Source organism: Danio aesculapii, chromosome 22 (genome assembly GCF_903798145.1).
Source record: "Danio aesculapii chromosome 22, fDanAes4.1, whole genome shotgun sequence".
Taxonomy (NCBI): domain Eukaryota; kingdom Metazoa; phylum Chordata; class Actinopteri; order Cypriniformes; family Danionidae; genus Danio; species Danio aesculapii.
The window spans coordinates 7264043-7284203 of record NC_079456.1 but is presented as its reverse complement, the minus strand read 5'-3'; the positions used below and the strand labels follow the sequence as shown (position 1 = coordinate 7284203).

General features: G+C 36.8%; 2 protein-coding genes across 2 annotated transcripts; one reads left to right on the top strand and one right to left on the bottom strand.

Annotated features, from left to right (window-relative positions):
* Positions 1 to 5592: 5592 nt before the first annotated feature.
* LOC130216596 (uncharacterized) lies at positions 5593 to 8169 on the bottom strand. Its single transcript, XM_056448489.1, has 3 exons — positions 8121 to 8169; positions 6070 to 6387; positions 5593 to 5918 (listed from the first exon to the last, which is right to left on the bottom strand). Exons 1-3 carry the CDS (start codon positions 8167 to 8169, stop codon positions 5593 to 5595), a joined length of 693 nt encoding a protein of 230 aa, XP_056304464.1.
* Positions 8170 to 10238: 2069 nt separating this feature from the next.
* LOC130215925 (uncharacterized) lies at positions 10239 to 18621 on the top strand. The gene is made up of 6 exons (XM_056447791.1): positions 10239 to 10391; positions 11604 to 11927; positions 13671 to 13997; positions 16589 to 16927; positions 17205 to 17292; positions 17369 to 18621. The coding sequence occupies exons 1-6, from the start codon at positions 10337 to 10339 to the stop codon at positions 17436 to 17438; spliced, it is 1203 nt and encodes a 400-aa protein (XP_056303766.1). The 5' UTR covers positions 10239 to 10336; the 3' UTR covers positions 17439 to 18621.
* The last annotated feature ends 1540 nt before the right edge of the window (positions 18622 to 20161 follow it).

Here is a 20161-nt window from a genome sequence, read left to right as displayed (position 1 = left end):
AGACACTGCAGTGCTGCTGAAGATAGTTGGTGTTTACAGGGTTTCATGGATAAATATGAATTTGTAGCTAAATTGTTAGCGGTGCCAAACAGCATTTCCTGTTGTTTACGTCCTTGCTACAACATATCGTTAATGCTAGAAACTGTGCATGTAGTTGATCAATTTTAACAAATTAAAACACTTACAGGTTGTGGCTCACAATCCACAGCTTCGTCTGCTGGATGAGTTTTATCTGAATGCTGAGAGAAATTCTGGAAGTTCTCCTTTGTCAAATGCTAGCTATATGTTTTTTATTATTCTCTGGAACATAATTAAGATTAAACTGTTAGCACTTCTCTCTTTGTGTCGTGTCCTTTGGAAGCCCAAATACAGGAACAGAAGAAGCTCTGTGGAAATAGCAGCATTTGGACGACATTTTAGCTTTCTCCGCTACATTACAACACTACTGTGCCTCAGGCCATGCTCATGCGAAGTGTTTGTGCGCAAGGTGAATTTATTTATTTATTTTTCGCAATAGGGGAGATTGAGCTTAGGTCGATCTCAAAACTCTCCCGCTGCTGAGGCTAAGGTGAATTTCCTGAGAGTAAGTCATTGAGAAAAAAGATTTTGGCTTATTTTGTCTATAATATAGAGCATATTTAGATGGTAGGAATGAGATGGGAGGAATCCGGGGAACCAGGGGAAAACCCACACAGACACGAGAGAACATTCAAACTCCACACAGAAATACCAGATGGCCCAGCGAGGACCCGACGCCATTGGTATTCTTGCTGTGAGGCAACAGTGCTAGTCGCTGGGCCACCGTGCCGCCTATTCTGGATAAAGGTGGAAGAAGGGGAAGAGGGGAGTTTCTTCCAGATGAAGATAGTTGTAGGAAGGAAATGAGGATATATATAGTGATCCTTTGATTGGAGGATCGTGATTAGCTAACGTAGGCCAACTGGGTTAATCACGAGCATGTGCTCCTCTCGAAATTAGTTTAATATTAAATAAAATTTATTTATATATTTATTTATTCATAATTTGTGCTGAGTTCTGTTTGCTACTTGTGGAGGTTGTCTGTCTCTAAAGTCAACCACAGACCAGAGGAAGCAATCACACAGCCAGATAACGCTGTTCAGAAAACAGTTGATTCTCTGTTCATGGCGAGAGGTGCGTAGACCACGCTGGCTTCTACCACACGCTGTTCTGCTTTCATTTTCTGTGGAAAAAACACACACGTACACACATACAGTACAATAGAAGACTTGTTAGTTCAGGATTTGTTTAAAATATTATACAATTTCACCAGCAATAAATTAATAGCAGCAACTTTGTATCACAAATCCACCTTATAAAATAATGTATTCGATTCAATTTAAGTTTATTTGTAGAGCCTTTTTCACATTAATTATTGTTTTAATGATTAGAAATATTTAATTATTAATTACCCCCAAGACCAATAGTATCTGAATGCAGCCTTGATGATGCAAGCTGAGACTGCATCTCTCAGCAATGCAATGTCAGACACAATGCACCCAATGGAGCTAGTGACGTCACTGTGGGGTTAGGTTAGCGCATTAAAAACACTGGATGCAGCTCAGATTGCATCTGTACTAGGTCTGCATCCAGACCCCTCTCCCTAAGTCTGCTAATAAGTGTATATAAAGTTGTAATTAACCAAACTAAAACTGCATGTTTTGCCAATCTGTATCTTACAAAATCCTAGTAGCAGGATAGTTTACGTTTCTCATATTTACACATATTTTAAAAAGAATTGTGACATACTTTTCGGTGCTTCCTTTGGTTACTCTACTATGTAACCATAGCTTTCTGCCACAAGTAGATGTCATAAGGTGGTTCCCAACCTTCCTTGAGTGTTTCGACCCTTACCACAACACTCTCCAGCTGGTGGGTCGGCACTGGTGGCCAAGCCACTGCCCATCTACTCATGGCTTCCAGCTTTCCTCCTCTCTCTTACTCCATATCCAGCATGAAGCTCGTTCTGCTTCTTCTCCCATCCTGCGAGCAGCATGTTTCTTGCTCTTTTCTTCCATACCTAAAGCTGACATCAGTCGCCATACTGACTTTGCAGGAAAGCCTCTACACCCTACCTCCGCAGGAAACAGCCATGCCTGCCAACATTTGTTTTTACACTCCTGGATTAGTGGTGTGTACTTTAAGGCCTTCCTCTGATGAGCCTCTTTACAACCCTCCTACCATGGCACAGTCAGCTCTATTAAAATGATTTTACAGTCTTTATCTAACCACAAGACAATATCTGGACGAAGAGCTGTGTGAACCACTTCTAGCAACATGCCAACTGTTTTCTTCCAACATCAACTCTCAATTCCCAAGCGCCTGTGACTTGCAGCAAGCTTAACTTAGCTACTGCTCTAGTTGCGACAGGCCTTGCCCCCTCCTTGATAAATCGGATGGTTTCCTTATCTGTACTGCCATGCTTCTTCTTGCGCCTCTCCTGCTCAATTGAATCAGCAAGGGTCAAGAGCACCTTGTCGTGACACCACCTATATTGACCCTGGGTTAAAGATGTTTTACAGCCTGACAATATGTGTGCCAGTGTTCCCTTTTTGCCACATAATCTATGTTTTAAACAAACTGATGTGTGCCTCACTCATAATTCTACCTGTTCTGTCAGAAACTATTTAGATTTTGTCATCATATTTTTTTTTTCACAACAATGAATATGATCAACTTTTTTATCTTGCTATTCTGATATTCATGTAATGTGACATGACCCAATAAATATCTGATATGAAGCAAGTGTGTGAGTGATGGATAACTAAGAACAAATACCATCTTGACCTTATTCTTTATGCATGATCAGGTGCACTAAAAGACTTTTTGATGATTTCTGACGTTTCTGGAGACCGCGAAATACGTCCTGGGAGGTACGTATTTTTGCAGTTTTGGTTTTCGCGAATCCACGAGAGGCCGCTGTGCGCGCTTTTTCCCGCGCCGTTCTCGCGTAAACCTGCCAGAGGCCGCTGTCGAACGACCTTCCGCCTGTCTGCCTGGATGACAGAATGATTGACCGTGCGACCGGCCAATCGGCTGACCCACCCTCCTCCGTCCCTAAACCCAACCAACGACGATTCACAAAAGCCGTCCAGAAAAAGAAAAGTCCTCGTCTGATTTTTACCACGTTTTCAGATTTTGACCACATTCTCACCCTGTGACGAACTTGTTCGCTTCATTTTTTGGATTTTGTTTTTGTTTTCTTACCTGATTTCTGGAACCGCTCTTCCCCGGACTCGAACCCGGTCGTCGTCGTGGTCAGCCCCTCTCTGCGCCTCGAGTCCGCCAGAGTACACGAAGAGCTAACCGGACAAACTGGTTGCAGCGGGAAAGCCCTCCACACGGAGGCGAAGGGAACGGCGTCACACCGCCCCGTAGCGTTCGCTTAAAAAAAAATGAAATGCAGCCGTACGTACCCCTGGCTACATATTTCGCGGTCTCCAGAAACGTCCCCGGGACTACGTTCTCAGAATGAGCCTGGGTTGACTTATGCTGATGTGTTTTATCCTCATATAACCTTATGTGCTTAACCTCATTTAACTTTGCTCCATAACAGCTGTGGCTTCGTGTGACTGATAAATGATAAGTTAACTCCTCTGTACTTATTATCACCAAAATGTTACAACTCTATTTTCAGAGTGTGCTCGTTTACAGGAACACTCACGGACGTGAGGAGCGAAGGCTCACTCTCTTGCAGGCTATGCGTACATTTTTTTAGCTTGTTCTGCCTAACAATTGATGATTATTGAAGTGCACCGGGCAGGGCTGAAGAGAGGCAATGATAGATATGGGGGGAAGAGGGTGTGTGTGCGCCCAGCTGACGCAGTCTGCCTCTGTTGCTGTTCTCTGACACCCGGAGCTCTGTAATGTTTTATTCATCTAATTGATTAAATAGATTAAACCTATTTAAAGCCTCTGGCTGATGTCTTAACCTGAGAGGACTAGGAAAAGTCCAACAGCAGACATTGTAATCTTTTTTGCCTGAGACTTCCGGTCTTATTCACTTCTATTGATTTCTTGACATTAAAAACAGCTAGTTCTGCTGCTTGATGTTGCAAACTGACATTTTCTTATTATATTATTGTACTTTTAATGTATATTCATCAACACATTTGTTTGTTGAGCAAGCAGTTTGTCTGGTTTCTAATGTTTTCAACTCCTTGTCATTTCTCCCATAGGCAACTGGATTGGAAGTTCTAAAAGAATCTCAAAAACGAGCGCACCTCATCACAGAATAAGATCACTACAGGATCTACATCTTGACTAGCCACTAAAATGAATCAAAAACAGCATAAATAAGGAATAAGTGATCTTACCGACGTCTGTGCTTTCCTTTTGTGGAATACTGTCTCCGTGTAAGTGATCTCTTCTGCACAACAAAAATATTATGTTTATTCAAACTGCACATTTCCTCATAGCACTTGCTATTTGAATATTGGGTAACACTTTACATTTGTTCATAAGACTGTCATTAAACATTTATAATCATGACATGACTCGTGATTAATGTGAATGAGATGTTACGCATGCTTATGACAACTGTTATTTAGTGTCTTTCGCTCAGTATGTCATTTTTAATGCAAAGATAACATTGTTTGTTATGGAGTGTTCATAAGACTGTGATAAAACCTTTATAGTCATGAATGTAAGTGCGGTTTCATGCTTATGACAACTCATTGTTCATTCATTCATGTTCCTTCGGCTTAGACCCTTTTTTCATCAGGGGTTGCCACAGCGGAATGAACCGCCAATTTATTAAGCATATGTTTTACACAGCGGATGCTCTTCCAGCTGCAACCCAGTACTGGGAAACACCCATACACACTCATTCACTACAGCCAATTTAGTTTATTCAGTTCACCTGTAACACATGTGTTCGGACAGTGGGGGAAATCGGAGCACCCGGAGGAAACCCACGCCAACACAGGAAGAACATGCAAACTCCACACAGAAATGCCATCTGACCCAGCAGGGACTTAAATCAGTGACTTTCTTTATGTAAGGCAACAGTGATAACCACTGAGCCACCGTGTCACCCAAGGCAACTGTTATCAAGTGTCATTTGACTTAGTTGCGTCATTAAAATGCAAAGATGACATTGTTTGTTATGACAACTTGACATAAACCAATACATCACAAGCTGTTTTTGTCTTTGTCATGACAACTTGACATTACCAAGACAGAAAAACTTCTCTAAAATCTGTCATAAACCGCTGGTCTACAGTGGTCAACATTTGAAGTGGTTCAAAACCTTTAATCAATTGTTAAAGCTTTTTAACAACAGCAATTTGTGTCTCAGGACAACTTTGAAAATCTTTTTTTGATTCACTTCAAACGTTGATTACTATGAATAATATATTTAAAGTACTATTTGTTTTTAATGATGATAAAAATCAGTAGGCTACACTTACCTTCTTGATCGGATTTTCTTTGTTTCCTGCAGATCCAGAAGATCACGACTCCAAAAACAATGAACAGAAGTGCCACAGCAGCAGAAGAAGAGACAAATACTATCAGATTTGAAGATTCTAGAGGTTCTGAGAATGGAAATCATTGATGTAAGTGTATGATTCCTCAAATACTGAAACTACTCCAGAAAGTAATCACTACTTTACCCAAACATGGTTGACAGAGCTGAGTGATGTTGAGATGTGTGGTGTGGTTGCTGATGGTGTTGTTGATCACACAGATGTAGGTGTTTTTATCCTGATATTCCACCTCCAGAGGTAGAGAGAGACTGATGCTGAGATCAGACACACTGATGCTGGACAATAAACTGTTTCCTTTGTACCAGGAGAGACTCACAGCGCTCACATTCACCACTGAACACAGCAGTGAACAGTTATACTGGGATGAGGATGAAGAACAGTCTCTGATGAGGACAGGAACAGGCAGACGATCTGGAAACACCAGAGAATGAGGTCACAAGAGAAATGAAAACAAATTTAATAAGCAGTCCACTGTTTACTTCGTAATTTCAAACAATAAAATAGATATGTAAATACTGAGATAAGAATATTTGAAGGACAGGACCAAATGGCCTCTACTCACCATAAACAGACACACTGAATGTTTTAAATGTCTGTTTTGCTTCGCTTATATCTAGTATATAATCTCCAGCATGTTCAAATCTGATGTTCGTGATGGTCAGAGATCCAGTCTGATGATCCACCTTCAGTCTATCTCTGAATCTGCCATCAAGAACATCATATGTGCAGAAGATTCCAGCAAATCCACTGATTTGAGCTATAAGAGACTTTTCAGCTCCATACTTCCACACCATTTCAACATCTTCATTTATTTCAGCAACACCAGTCTTTAGAGTAACTGAATCTCCCTCTATCACTGACACAGACTCACCAAACACACCTGGAGGACAGAAACAAATTTCATAGATTAATATTTATGTTGTATGTTTTACATACACTTCATCCTTGTATAAATCTTCAAGATGGTGTTGCTTATTGTACAGACTACCTGGTAAACCACTGATCTAAACTGTTCCCTAAATCCAACCAATAGCTTTTTCAGCATCAGACATAAGAGAAAAGTACCCTGTACACCTTGATTTTACATTGGTTTACCTCTTTTGTGGAAGCTTGTTCACCAGACATCATAATGATTTTTTACAGTGCAGAAAAGATATCCATATGGAGATATATACAGTTAAAGTCAGAATTATTAGCCCCCCCCCCTTTGATTTTTTTTTCTTTTTTAAATATTTCCTAAATGATGTTTAACAGAGAGAGGAATTTTTCACCGTATGTCTGATAATATTTTTTCTTCTGGAGAAAGTCTTCTTTGTTTTATTTCGGCTAGAATAAAAGCAGTTTTTAATTTTTTAAACACCATTTTAAGGTCAAAATTATTAGCCCCTTTAAATTATATATTTTTTTCGATAGTCTACAGAACAAACCATCGTTAAACAATAACTTGCCTTATTACCCTAACCTGCCTAGTTAACCTAGTTAAGCCTTTAAATGTCACTTTAAGCTGTACAGAAGTGTCTTGAAAAATATCTCATCAAATATTATTTACAGTCATCATGGCAAAGATAAAATAAATCAGTTGTTAGAAATGAGTTATTAAAACTAATATGTTAAGAAATGTGTCGAAAAAAAAATCTTCTCTCCGTTAAACAGAAATTGGGGAAAAAAAACAAACAGGGGGCTAATAATTCTGACTTCAACTGTAGGTGAGGCAGATATATTCTATTACAAATCCCGAACAGCGTTGAGATGTTTTGTGCTATTTATTTGGTGTTGAGCCAAACACGTTGATAATATGTCCCTGTAAATAACATTAGCATAAAAAGGAACCAACGTTTTCGGCATCATACTACCCCATAGCATTCATTTTGCCTATAAACTGCATGTTGAGGAAAGTTTTTGCAGTTTCACAAAAATGCAGGCTAAAGAACATCTTTCCAATGTGTTGAATATAGTAATCTTTATGCTGTGTTTTAAGGAGTTTAGTTAAAAAAAAGTGTAGTAACTTACACAAGTACGTCTTGAATGTTTAAATCTCTCATTGTTTTGGTCACTCTTTCTTTTAAGATACAACTCCTTCTATGAGTACACCATTAATTATGATGTTTGCTTCAATAAACTCTTAATTTGCTGCTTTTTAGTAGTTATTCAGTTAGTAGTTGGGTTTAGGGATCAGGTAGGATTAGGGATGTAGAATAAGATGATCGAGAAAAAGCACTTACTAATAAACAGTTAATATCTTACTATTTATGTAATAACTAGTTGTTAGTGAGAATTGGTACTTTAATCTTTTTATAAGTCTATAAAAGTCATATCAAAAGCTGACAAACATCCTATAATCAATTTAATTTAAATTCTCTCATGAAAATACCATGTGAATTTCAGAATAATAAAAAAGCATAGTCATGTAAAATGATAAACATTTTAAGATATAGTAATGGTTTTTCTTGTCCTGCAACTCATCAATTCTTATAGAGATCACGGATATAAACCTATTGAAGACAGATCTTGCAGTATATATATCTCATGAACATTATTGTCATCTGAATAACAGCAGTAGCTAATTGCTCTGCCAAAAGCCAGAAATAAGAAATGTATGCTTTTATAACTTACCAGACAGACGCCTCCAGCACAAGCAGAACAAAACAAACATGTGAAACATCCTTCTCTGAACTACTGCTTCTCTACCAGAAACCCACTGTTAATCATCTGACGTGTGAATCTGAATCCTCCCACACCAGAGTTTGACCCTCCTTATAGTTCACACTTACACTTTTTCAACTTATAGTTATTTGATATCTTATGGACGTATGGTTGTATTATGTGGAAATGTTTTTTCTGGTCTTACATGTTTGAAACTTAATGGTTTAAAAAAAACATTCATTCCTTATTTAGTATTTGATTACTAATTGCTAAACATGTTAAATGGATTAGCTTTTAATAGAGCCTATTGCATGTAAATTGGTTATAATAATTTTATTATAACTTATAACATTATCATTGAAGAACCGCCAGCAGTATCCGTATCGTTTATCTTTAGAGTCAAACTGAAACTGCCTGTAGATCGGCTACAGCAGCAGAAGATCACACCGGGTGCCACTCCTGTCAGCTAAGAACAGGAAACTAAGACTACAATTGGCACAGGCTCACCAAAATTGGACAAAAGAAGATTGGGAAAATGTTGCCTGGTCTGATAAGTCTCGATTTCTGCTGCGAAATTCAGATGGTAGGGTCAAAATTTGGCATCAACACAATCAACGCGCAAACGCGCCCCCTCGGTCCTCAATTTCATCCCACTTTCGCGGTGAGGGCGATGATAGTACTTTGCCTAGAGCGGCAGTTCAGCTTGCTTCAGCCCTGGGTGTGGGAGATATTTTTTTGGCATGCTTTGTGCTTATTAGTAACTGACCCTCGTGTCACACCACAGCGTAACTGGGTATTGTTGCTGCCCATGTCCATCCCTTAATGACCACGGTATCATCTTCTGATGACTACTTCCAACAGAATAATGCGCCGTGTCATAAAGCACGAATCACCTCAGACTGTTTTCTTGAACTTGACAATGAGTTCACTGTACTCAAATGGCCTCCACAGTCATCAGAACTCAATCCAACAGAGCACCTTTGGGATGTGGTGAAACGGGAGATTCACATCATGGACGTGCAGCCGACAAATCTGCAGCAACTGCGTGATGCTATCATGTCAATATGGAGCAAAATCTCTGAGGAATTTTCCAGTATCTTGATGAATCTATGTCATGGAGGATTAAGGCAGTTCTGAAGGCAAAAGGGGGTTCAAACCGATACTAGTAAGTGTACCTATTAAAGTGGCCGGTGAGTATATAGAGAGTTTATATATAGCTCTTAGACCTTTGTCATGGCATTCATGCAAAAATAACTCCATGTCAAACACAAAGCAAAGGATAAAGTGCTCTTTGATTTTTCAGCTGATTTTTTTAAGGCTTTGTCATGTTCATCTTTTGTACAGAAAAGCCTTTTCTTCTACTGAGCAGAGCCATTTCACTGCTTATATTTATTATAATTGCGCTATTTATATAGTGAGAAGTGTGTCTGTATTTGAGACATTACATTGCTGCTGTTTGTTATTCTCTACCTGAAGGAACCTCTTGAAAGTTTTGCATATTGTTTCATAAATACATTTGTTTATCAATTTAAAGTTGGTTAGAAGAGGATGCAATGTAATGGAGGTACAAAAAAGTGAAAAAAAAAATCTTTAACTTATTAGCTGTCAAACACTGTGTATCTAACTGGAATGCACTATAAAATGTTAATGATATTAATGATAATTAAACATCTTTGCAAAACCTATTTTTAACACCGTATAAGAAAAAGTGGTTATCTGAAGTGTGGAAACAAATGGATGGATAGAGTCGTGGAAGGAAATTAACCAGATTTATTTTTTTTTAACTAATATAATTACTAAACTATATACGATAGAAATGCAGCACATAATGGGGGGAAGCTCTGTAAACAATTCAGTGTTGAGTGAATGGAGATTTGAACCAAATGCTTCGCAAGATGAAAAATAATCGAGTGCAAAGTCAGCCAAAACTCGGTAAGTGCATTAAAAATAACATTAACAAACACAAACGGGTTTTATGCTTATTTTGTTTATTTATTTTAATAGGTAATGTTAGCTAATTTTCAAAAAATAACACTGTAGCGCTAAAGGAAGTGAAGTTCCCAATGCTTCACTTCCGTTTGCGATCGTTGGCTAGATCTCTTTTACTTTTGCTTCTGATGCTGAGACCCCTCTTTTTTCTCAGAAGTACATTGGAGGTTTCCTGTGGATAAAAAAAAAAACGAACGATGATGTCGCTTCTTTTGATATTACTGTCAATACGGTTCATTTTACCTTGCCACGGTAAGATATTTTCAAATTTGCCTTGTCATTTCTTGTCAATAGCATGAGGAAGTATTTTGCCGTTCTCCATTTTGTGCCACATTTGTTCCCTTTATATTCGACAGAAATAAATCAGATAATTATAAATGTCGTTTAAATTCAACCATTAATTAAAGCAAAATTGTTTTGTGATTGTTGTGGACGCTTATAGGACTCGTTTATATGAAGTTTCGAGTACAAATTTGTAACACATGCTTAAAAAGGCAGATTTTACACTATTAATTTAAATCCAGTTTACTTTAAATAGTCGCTCTATTTCCTAAGTACTTAGCTCAATTTATTTTTATTCTACATAGCAATGTGTGTTTATTTATTTGATAAACACATTTGTATTTATGTACATTATTACACGTTATTACAATGCATTTGTTCGCATTATTAGCAATAAAATCTATATATTTTTTGATCTATTAAAAATATTTTCTGTTAAAAAACGTTTTATTTAAAAAGTTCCCAACATTACACTCAAAATTCAACAATTATTTTGTTTGTTTAATTAGTGTCCAACAGTGTGTGGCTTAACTGTAACATCCTGTTTTCCTCAAATCTGGCTTGCAATAAGTTTGTTTTTACATTTTGCAAACTGGTTCCATCTTTTAGTCTAGAAGATGTTAATCCCAACAATTCAAGATTTTACTAGCTTTCACGGATTTAAAAAAAATAAAAAATATATATATACTATAGTAAAAAATACTTTAAGCTGCAAAAAATGGTTTCTCCTGTGTTTCCAGCCTGATCTCATGAGGAAACGTACGTGTTTTACATTTTGTCAGTTCAGCGGAGTTGAGTCATACGAAAATATCCGATTTTAAAAAGGAGGCGTGGCAACCAAACCCACCCCTGAACCGTCATTGGGTAGTGAGCAAATCTTACTAAATTGTAGAATTAGATTGTACGAATTCATACAAATTAACCACTAAATAAAAAAAGTTCCGAATTGCTGTCATCCAAATTTCGCCAAACTTACTCAATAATTGGCAGGAAGATGTCTGCCGACACTGTGGTGAAATAGTCAGAAATGTTTTTATTTGTTGGTGATCTATCACTGTAGTATGTTTTTTTTTAAATCCACAGTCTTTGTAATTTGCCAAACTTAAAGCACAATATTTATTATGCACATTTTCCACCATTCTCCCAAAAAATAAATAGAAAATCTGTTTATATTTTTTTCAGGTGAATCTGGTGCAGAAGCAATATTGGCAAAAGAGGGAGAGTCAGTAATTCTAGACACCGGTGTTAAAAAAACCCAGCAGGACAGAATTAGGTGGTATTTGAATGACATCCGCATTGCTCAAATCAATGGAGATCCCAGTAAGACCTGTACAGATATTCAGTGTAATGAAGGTAATGAGAATTTCAGAGACCGACTCAAGCTGGATCATCAGACTGGATCACTGACCATCGTGAACATCAGAAACACAGATGCTGGAGACTATCAGCTGAAGTTCTACAGCAGCAGCAGCATCACTGAAAAGACCTTCAGTGTTTCTGTCCATGGTGAGTCCTTAACAAAAGTTTAAATGCATGTTATGTGAGGAATACTTGCCAATGGGGCAGTGAATTATAATAATTCATATCATTATATAATTATAATTATTACTCAGGTGGTGATGCAAGGTTGTTACACTTCAAGTGTGCATAATTTTCTAATATCTCATCAGACAAGAGTTAATTTTTCTGCTTAAATTATGGTTCCCACAGCGGCAGCCACAGTTCAGATGATGTATTTGAGACATTTGTCAGGGTTTCTGTCCTCAAACTGCTCCTGTGTGAAGGACTGATTCCTTACACATCTCATCCAAAGCACTCTGTAGTGTTTGATGTGATTTTTGGCTTTTGTAGCTGTGACATAATTTAAATCACTGATACAGAACTGTAATCTGCTCAAAAAACCTGCTGGACCTCCACTGTAAAACCGAAAATGTTAATGTAACTCAAACCGTTTGAGGAAACCGATTGCAACAAACCATTTAAGTTCAAAAACTAATCCTAATGAGTACTGTGAACTTAATCCATTTGAGTAAACGAAGCAATTTGAGCACAGTAAAACTCAATAAATGAAGAGAACTCAAACCAACTGAGTACTGTAAAATAAGTTAAGGCAACTCAAACCATTTAAGAAAACTGATTGCTACAAACCATTTGAGTTAAAAAGAAACTAATCTGAGGACTGTTGGAATATCAAGCTAATTTCATGCGTGTTCAATAGGAAAAGGTCAGGATAGAGTTTTCTTCAATGCCAAAAATATTAGTAATTTATTAGATACAAATGAATAATTCGATGATAGAGCTCTGGGTTACCTTACCCCAATGCAATACAAGAATTACATTCAAGAGGTTCGCAACTAACATACATTTCCCTGACTCCAGCATATATACACAACTGATATTAACAGGTGGAGATTTGGTGTAACGTCACTTATCAGTCATTCTGCAGTCCTTTGAGTGTTGCACCCAAACATACTTCCTCTTTTCTGCCACCCTTCTCTGCATACCAGAACTGAACAACTTCTACAAGCATCATGCTCCTTGTGACATGTCTAGACTTCTGATTAGACAGCAGTCTGGAACAAGGGCCTTCACACTATATTTATTCTTATTCAGCTATTTCCCTCTTGTCAGCAGTTCCTTCTAAAAAGTATGCAACACAGTAAAAAAGAAGTATGCCTGGTCAATATATGGTATCGTACACAAGAAAAAGATTGATTAATCTGTTGTTAGTCTAAACATTTTCTAATGAAAAGTAAGGATAGAAAAGTAATACAAATAAATTCCTTTTTCTACACAGTACTGTGAACTTACTCCATTTAAGTTGAAGTACTGAAGAATTTAATTAACTCATTACCTTCAACACAGAGTTTAAAAACTCTTTTCAAATGAGTAGAATTACCTTTCAGTGAACTTTGAGTTGACTACACTCATTTCATTTGATAAAGTAGACTGTTGGGTTGTACTTTATCTGTGCGTTTATCTGAAAATAATCACACATATTAGAATGTTTATCAGCCAACCAGAATTGGGCATTCAAAAAGGTGTGTTTAAGACACATCGTCTATGTTCGAACAGTAAAAATACGATTGCATATCATGTATTGTATTATTTTTTAATCAAAGCATTTGTGTCCCGTCTTTATGATATGGGGTTTTCTGTTTCATGTTAATTCTTGTTCTTTGAATATTTTCCCCTATTGTCCTTAAAAGGTAATAGAATATTTGTTTATTTCTTCTTCATGTGCATCAGCTGTGGATCCAAATAAAGTTTCACTATCTGCAAAAGAGGGAGAGTCAGTAATTCTAGACACCGGTGTTGAAAAAGCCCAACAGGACAGAATTAGATGGTATTTTAATGACATCCGCATCGCTCAAATCAATGGAGATCCCAGTAAAACCTGTACAGATGTTCAGTGTAATGAAGGTAATGAGAATTTCAGAGACCGACTCAAGCTGGATCATCAGACTGGATCTCTGACCATCGTGAACATCAGAAACACAGATGCTGGAGACTATCAGCTGAAGTTCTACAGCAGCAGCAGCATCAGTGAAAAGACCTTCAGTGTTTCTGTCCATGGTGAGTCTTTAACACATGTTTAAATGCATGTTATGTATGGAATAATTGTCAATGGGGCAGTGAATTATAATAATTCATATCATTATATAATTATAATTATTACTCAGGTGGTGATGCAAGGTGATGACACCTCAGTTGTGCATTATTTTCTAATTTCTCGTCAGACCAGTTTTAAATATACAACTTATATTAGGGTTCCCACAGCACCAGCCACTGTTCAGATAATGTATTTCTGACATGTGTCAGGGTTTTGTCCTCAAATCAGATGAAAGTGAAGAGCTAGGGTGAAGAGAGTTGAGCCTGACAGTATCTCTGGGAGCCCCAAAAGGTCATAAGCCCTTAGATTCATCCTAACTTGTCATAATGTGTAATATTTCATGCATACAAGGATTACTTGTCTCTGCTGATGGCTATATGGAGACACACACTTTGTTCAATGCAAGCGTAGTGCTCGACAGGCCAGCAAGACGCAGGAATTAATTACTGCCAGTTTCCAGATAGCTGGCTAGGTGAAAGAGTGATATTTACAAATATTTGTTTTGTTAGTCAATAAAAAAAATTAACAGGTAAAAATTACATTATCGTTGCTGTAAAAGGTACCTTAAGAAATTTAAAAATGTCACATAAATCTTTCAGTGGCTTTCAGTGACATAGCCCATTCCTAAAGGAGCACTTTGCATGACTAACATACGACTCCAAATCAGAAAAAGTTGGCACAGTATGAAAAACGCGAATAAAAAAAGAAAGTAGTGATTTCCAAATTTACTTTGACTTGTATTTTATTGCAGACAATGTGAACACAAAATATTTCATGTTTTGTCTGGCCAACATCATTTCATTTGTAAATATAGATTCTCTTCTGTCATTCAGACCTGCATTCAGATATTGGGACAGGAGCAATTTAGGGCTGGTAATCAGGTAAATTAATTGAATATTAATGAGTGATTTAAAGCGGGTGATATCAACAGGTGATTGTAATAATGATTTGGTACAAAAGCAGCATTTAAGAAAGGTCTAGTCCTTTAGGAGCAAAGATGGGCAGAGGATCGCCGGTTTGCCAACAAATACAAGAGAAAATTACTAAAATGTTTAAAAACAATAATGTTACTCAAAGAAAGATGGGAAGACATTTGGATATTTCACCTAAACAGTGCATAGCATCATTAAAATATTCAATCTGGAGGAATTTCAGTGTGTAAACGACAAGGGTGGAAGCCTAAGCTGAAAAACTGTGATTTCCGATCCTTCAGGCAGCACTGCATCAAGAATCCTCGTTCATCTATAAGCGATATCACCACATGAGCTCAGGACTACTTTGGCAAACTTTTGTCAAGTACCACAATACAGTTACATCAACAAATGCCAATTAAAACTACAATGTGCCAAAAGGAAGCCCTATGTTAACAGTGTCCAGAAGTACTGTCGACTCTGAGAAGTGCCACGACCCATGGGCTTGGAGGCATCTGGAATGGACCACAGTGGAAACATGTACTGTGATCAGATGAATCAGTATTTTTGGAAAGAAATGGACGCTGTGCACTGTGGACCAAATAACAGGATCATCCAGATTGTTACCAGCAACAAGTCCAAATGCCAGGGTCTGTCATGGTATGGGGTTGTGTCAGTGGTAACTTGTACTTCTGTGATGGCACCATTATGCTGAAAAGTACATAGAGATTTTGAAGCACAATATGCTGCCTTTTCCAGGGATGCCCATGCATATTTCAACAAGACAATGCAAAACCACATTCTGCACACATTAAGTTCTGGCTGTGGAGGAAGAGAACCTAAATTAAATTAGCAAGAACCAAAATTAAAATACGTGTTTATTAAAAAAAACACACACATTAAATAATGTTTGTTGTATTGAAAACACAAGTCAAAGTAAATTTCGAAATGACTTTGTTCCTTTTTTATTTGCGTTTTCCATACTGTCTTGACTTTCTCTGATTTGGGGTTATTAGTTTTAAAACATTCATACCTCTCTAAAATAAATACTGCAACCATGGTGTCATCCTTCAGAGCTGATTTTGAACTATTTCCCCAAAAAAAACAACTCCAATATTGATTTATTTAATTAATATCTTTATTTTCATGGATAAGTTAAATCTTTGAGAAAGAAGGTCAGTTTGATGTTGTTTTCCTGCAATTGTCTGTCAGCAGCTGCAGGTCACCAAATGACGTGTCACCAGAATACGCAAATGACGTATCTATCTGCGGTAACAGGGTGCGCAGATATACAAATCTACATTTGTTGGCAGACCTTTTGGGCTTAGTACCTATTGTAATTTTTTGGCATGAAGTTTTTAATTGGACAAACTTTTTTTTTTCAACCAGCACAACAAAAAATTACTTAAGATTCATTTCAATTCTCCTCTCCCATTATTCTTGCATCTGAAAAGAGTCTCTTATGAATGCAAATATAAATAGATTTGCTTCAAAACTCTATGCTTTTTTGGTGGTAAGGGGCCATTCACACTGAACATGTGTTACTTTTATAAAAGGGATCTGCAATTTGCACATTATTGCAATTTTTGTTGAGGTGTTTTTTTTTTCCCTCAATTTCATTCATTCATACATTATTTTTTCAGGTGTTCCCGCTCCTTATAATATGGAAAAGTCAGTGAAAGAGGGAGAATCTTTCACTTTAGATCCAAGTGCAAGGATAAATCCAAATGATATGATGACATGGTTTTTTAATAACACTTTCATTGCTAAAATTACTCTACCAGCTAATAAGATCTGTACTGAAGATCAGTGTAAAGAGAAATTCGGAGACAGGCTGGAGGTGGATCATCAGACTGGATCTCTGACCATCACAAAGGCCAAAACCACAGACTCTGGGCTTTATGAAGTAAAGATCAGCAGCCGCAGCAACCGTCAGCGCCGCAGCATCAGCAGCATGAAGAGCTTCAATGTTAATGTCATTGGTGAGTGAATACAACCTTGTAGTGGAAATTAAAGAACCATCATGATATTGATATTATTACAATCCTTTTATTTTACCTTGAAAACATGGTACTAAAGTAGTTGGTTTTTTATGTAATTTTACTTTCACTTTCACTTCATGTAAAATGTCATCAAAATTCCACTTCTTTAGTACCATGTCATGACATGAAAGTATGTAAACCTGCTGATTTCTAATAGTGTTTTGACAGATTGCTCTGACAGATTTACAGTAATAACTGTCTATTGTGCAAAACACAGGTTCATCTTCGGTTCTTGTGGCAGGAATATGTGTTGCTTTCCTGCTGGTGTCGGCATTGATTGGTGTGATTTACTATCAATACAGGAGGTATGACTTAAGATCTGTCAATATTATAGTGAAAGCAAAAGCAAAAATGGTGTTAATTGTCTGACTTGTTTTTCAGGGTTATTGGGAAGAATCTGTATGCTGTGGTAAATCCAAATAATTTCCAGAAAACAAATGCATCAGTTTAAAGGGTAAAGCTGGTAACTTTAGAAAATTGAAATCAGCTGTTACTGGAAGCGTAAAAGTACACACACCTTTGTTTGAATTGCAGGCATTTAGTAACTAAAAAAATTCCCTGAGATAAAGACAGTGAGTTAGACAAGTTAGACAAGTTAATTCTGAGTTAGACAAGTGTGCACACCCTTAAACTAATACTTGTGTTAAACATATTTAAAGTCAAAGTCAGCTTAATTCAACCACATTCCATTTAACCACATGTACAGAACATACAGAGAATTAAAATTGTGTTACTCTCAGACCCTAGGTTCCTAACATATAATATTAATATAACAAGTAGAATTAAAAAAGAAATTACAATAAATACATTTACACATATAATATAATCAAAAATATAAGTACATTACAACAATAAATACAAGTAGCAATACAATTACACTTAAGGGCACATGGCAAGGAGTGCAAACCAGATGCAAAACAGTATATAGTGCAAAAAGCTTGTGAATATGATATTATAGGTTTTGTCATGTTATTTGAATGTGTAATAATACCTCATATATAATTATATTATGTTGTAGATATATACACACACACACACACACACACACATATATGTGTATATATACATGGGATGGGATGGTTCACGAAAGAAAAACTAACCGTTCGGTTCTCTTGTCACGGTTAGGTACGTGTGTGCGGTTAATTTTTGATAGGGAAGCAAGTGTTTGGGGTGGTTTGGTATTTGACTTGAATATCTGATCCCATATCATCCGCAGTGCTCTCTCTTTCTCCCTCTCTCTCTCTATCAAGTACAACCCACCACTGTGCATTTTAATCTGTCCCATCAAGGTTTAACGTTGTTGATTTCTCCAGTTTACACCTTCTCTTTCACAGTTAATGCTGCTAACTCGTATGCTTCAGCTTATATCAGTTTAAATATTCCAGTGTGAGACGTGGCAGAAACTCAATAACTTATGCAGGCACTTTCTGTCCCAACTCACAAACAGGCATCGGCCTGTATAAGATTCTGACGGTATGATAACCTGGATAAAAATATCACGATATTGTGATTACTGCTGTAAAATATGTTATTTTTAAATGTCTGGCTAAAAAACTAAAACTTTTTCCCCCATTAAACACAACATATTTAATTTCAAGAAACATTTAAAATATTTTGTCAGGCTAAAAAATTCCGCTGTCTTTATTTGTTTCAAAAATACAGATTTCTGTAGGGTTTTTGGCAAATCTGTCTTTTTTTTTTTTTTTTTTTTTTTTTTTTGCATATAAACTGTTCAGGTCAATAGCGTGCTTGGATGTTGGTGTATAAGTGATTTGTTTTTAAGATGTTTTCTGAATCGTGGACAGGCCAGCCCTAAAAAACTAAATAAAATAGTTGTAAAAAACACATAAAAAAACTTTACATATGCAACCCAGGCTTATTCTGAAAACGTAGCCCTATATACATTTCTTCTACATCCCAGGAGGTACAGTATTTTTTTTGTTTTTTTTTGCAGTTTTTGTTTCCATGAATCCATAAGAGCCGCTGGTTACGCTTTTTGAGATCTCCGATTTCTCTGGCGAGTGCCATTCGCGCCTGCTGTTCTCGCATAAATCCACCAGAGGACGCTGTTGACTGACTGACTAACCGACCAACTGATAGTGTTTTAAAAACCACCCTAAATCCAACCGACAGTGTTTCTGAAAGCAATCCAGAAAAAGAAAAGCCCCCTGATTTTTATTTTATTATTTTTTTTACACCACATTTTCAGATTTTGCCAGATTCTCTCCCTGTTATTCACTTGTTCATTTTATTTTTTAGCTTTTTTTGTGTGTGTTTTACCTGCAATCTGGAACTGTTCTTTGTCAGACTCGAACCCCATCATCGTGGTCAACTCCTCTTTGCGTCTCAAGTCTGCCGACATACACTGCGAGCCACTAGACAAACTGATAACAGTGGGAAAGCCATACACTGATGTAAGCGGTCAGCTGTTAAGTGCGAAAAGCCACCCCGTAGCGTTCATGTTTAAGGCGAAATGCAGCCATACGTACTTCTGGCTAGATAATTCGCCATCTCCAGAAATGTATATAGGGCTTCGTTTTCAGAATGAGCCTATGCTGTACATATACCTTAGAAACGGTATAACAGACTTTTCCAAACTTTGAAACTTTTATTGTCTCATGCCTTTTTTTATTATTCAACATATACTTGCACTGCAACATGTAGGCAGAATGCATGTAAAATAACAGCAGAATACCCATATTTAACAGTCAGTAAGTCTAAAGTACATATTAATGAAAGAAATTTTAAATAACAGCTGCTAAAATTAATGCACTGTTGACATTACACTGAATTTAGAATACTTGACAATAACTATTTTATGCTGATGTATGGTGTTTGTAAAAGTGATGTTACAATAGGTGAGATTTTTTACAATGTAAATTGAATCAAATCAAAAACCATAACAACAGAATCGTGATACGAACCAAACTGACAGTTTTGTGGACCATCCCCAAACCTAATAAACCTGTTATATTTACATATAATTTTAACTTTATTAATTCCATAAATTGACATAAGTCTAGCTCATCTAAATGAAAGTGTAGACCAGATATACAATAAATACATAATTGTTATATATACAAATAACTAAATAACTAGTTTAATCATTTTCTTTACCTTTTGATGAATATTTTTGCATACTTTTGTACAATCTTTGAAATGTCTTTGCAGGTC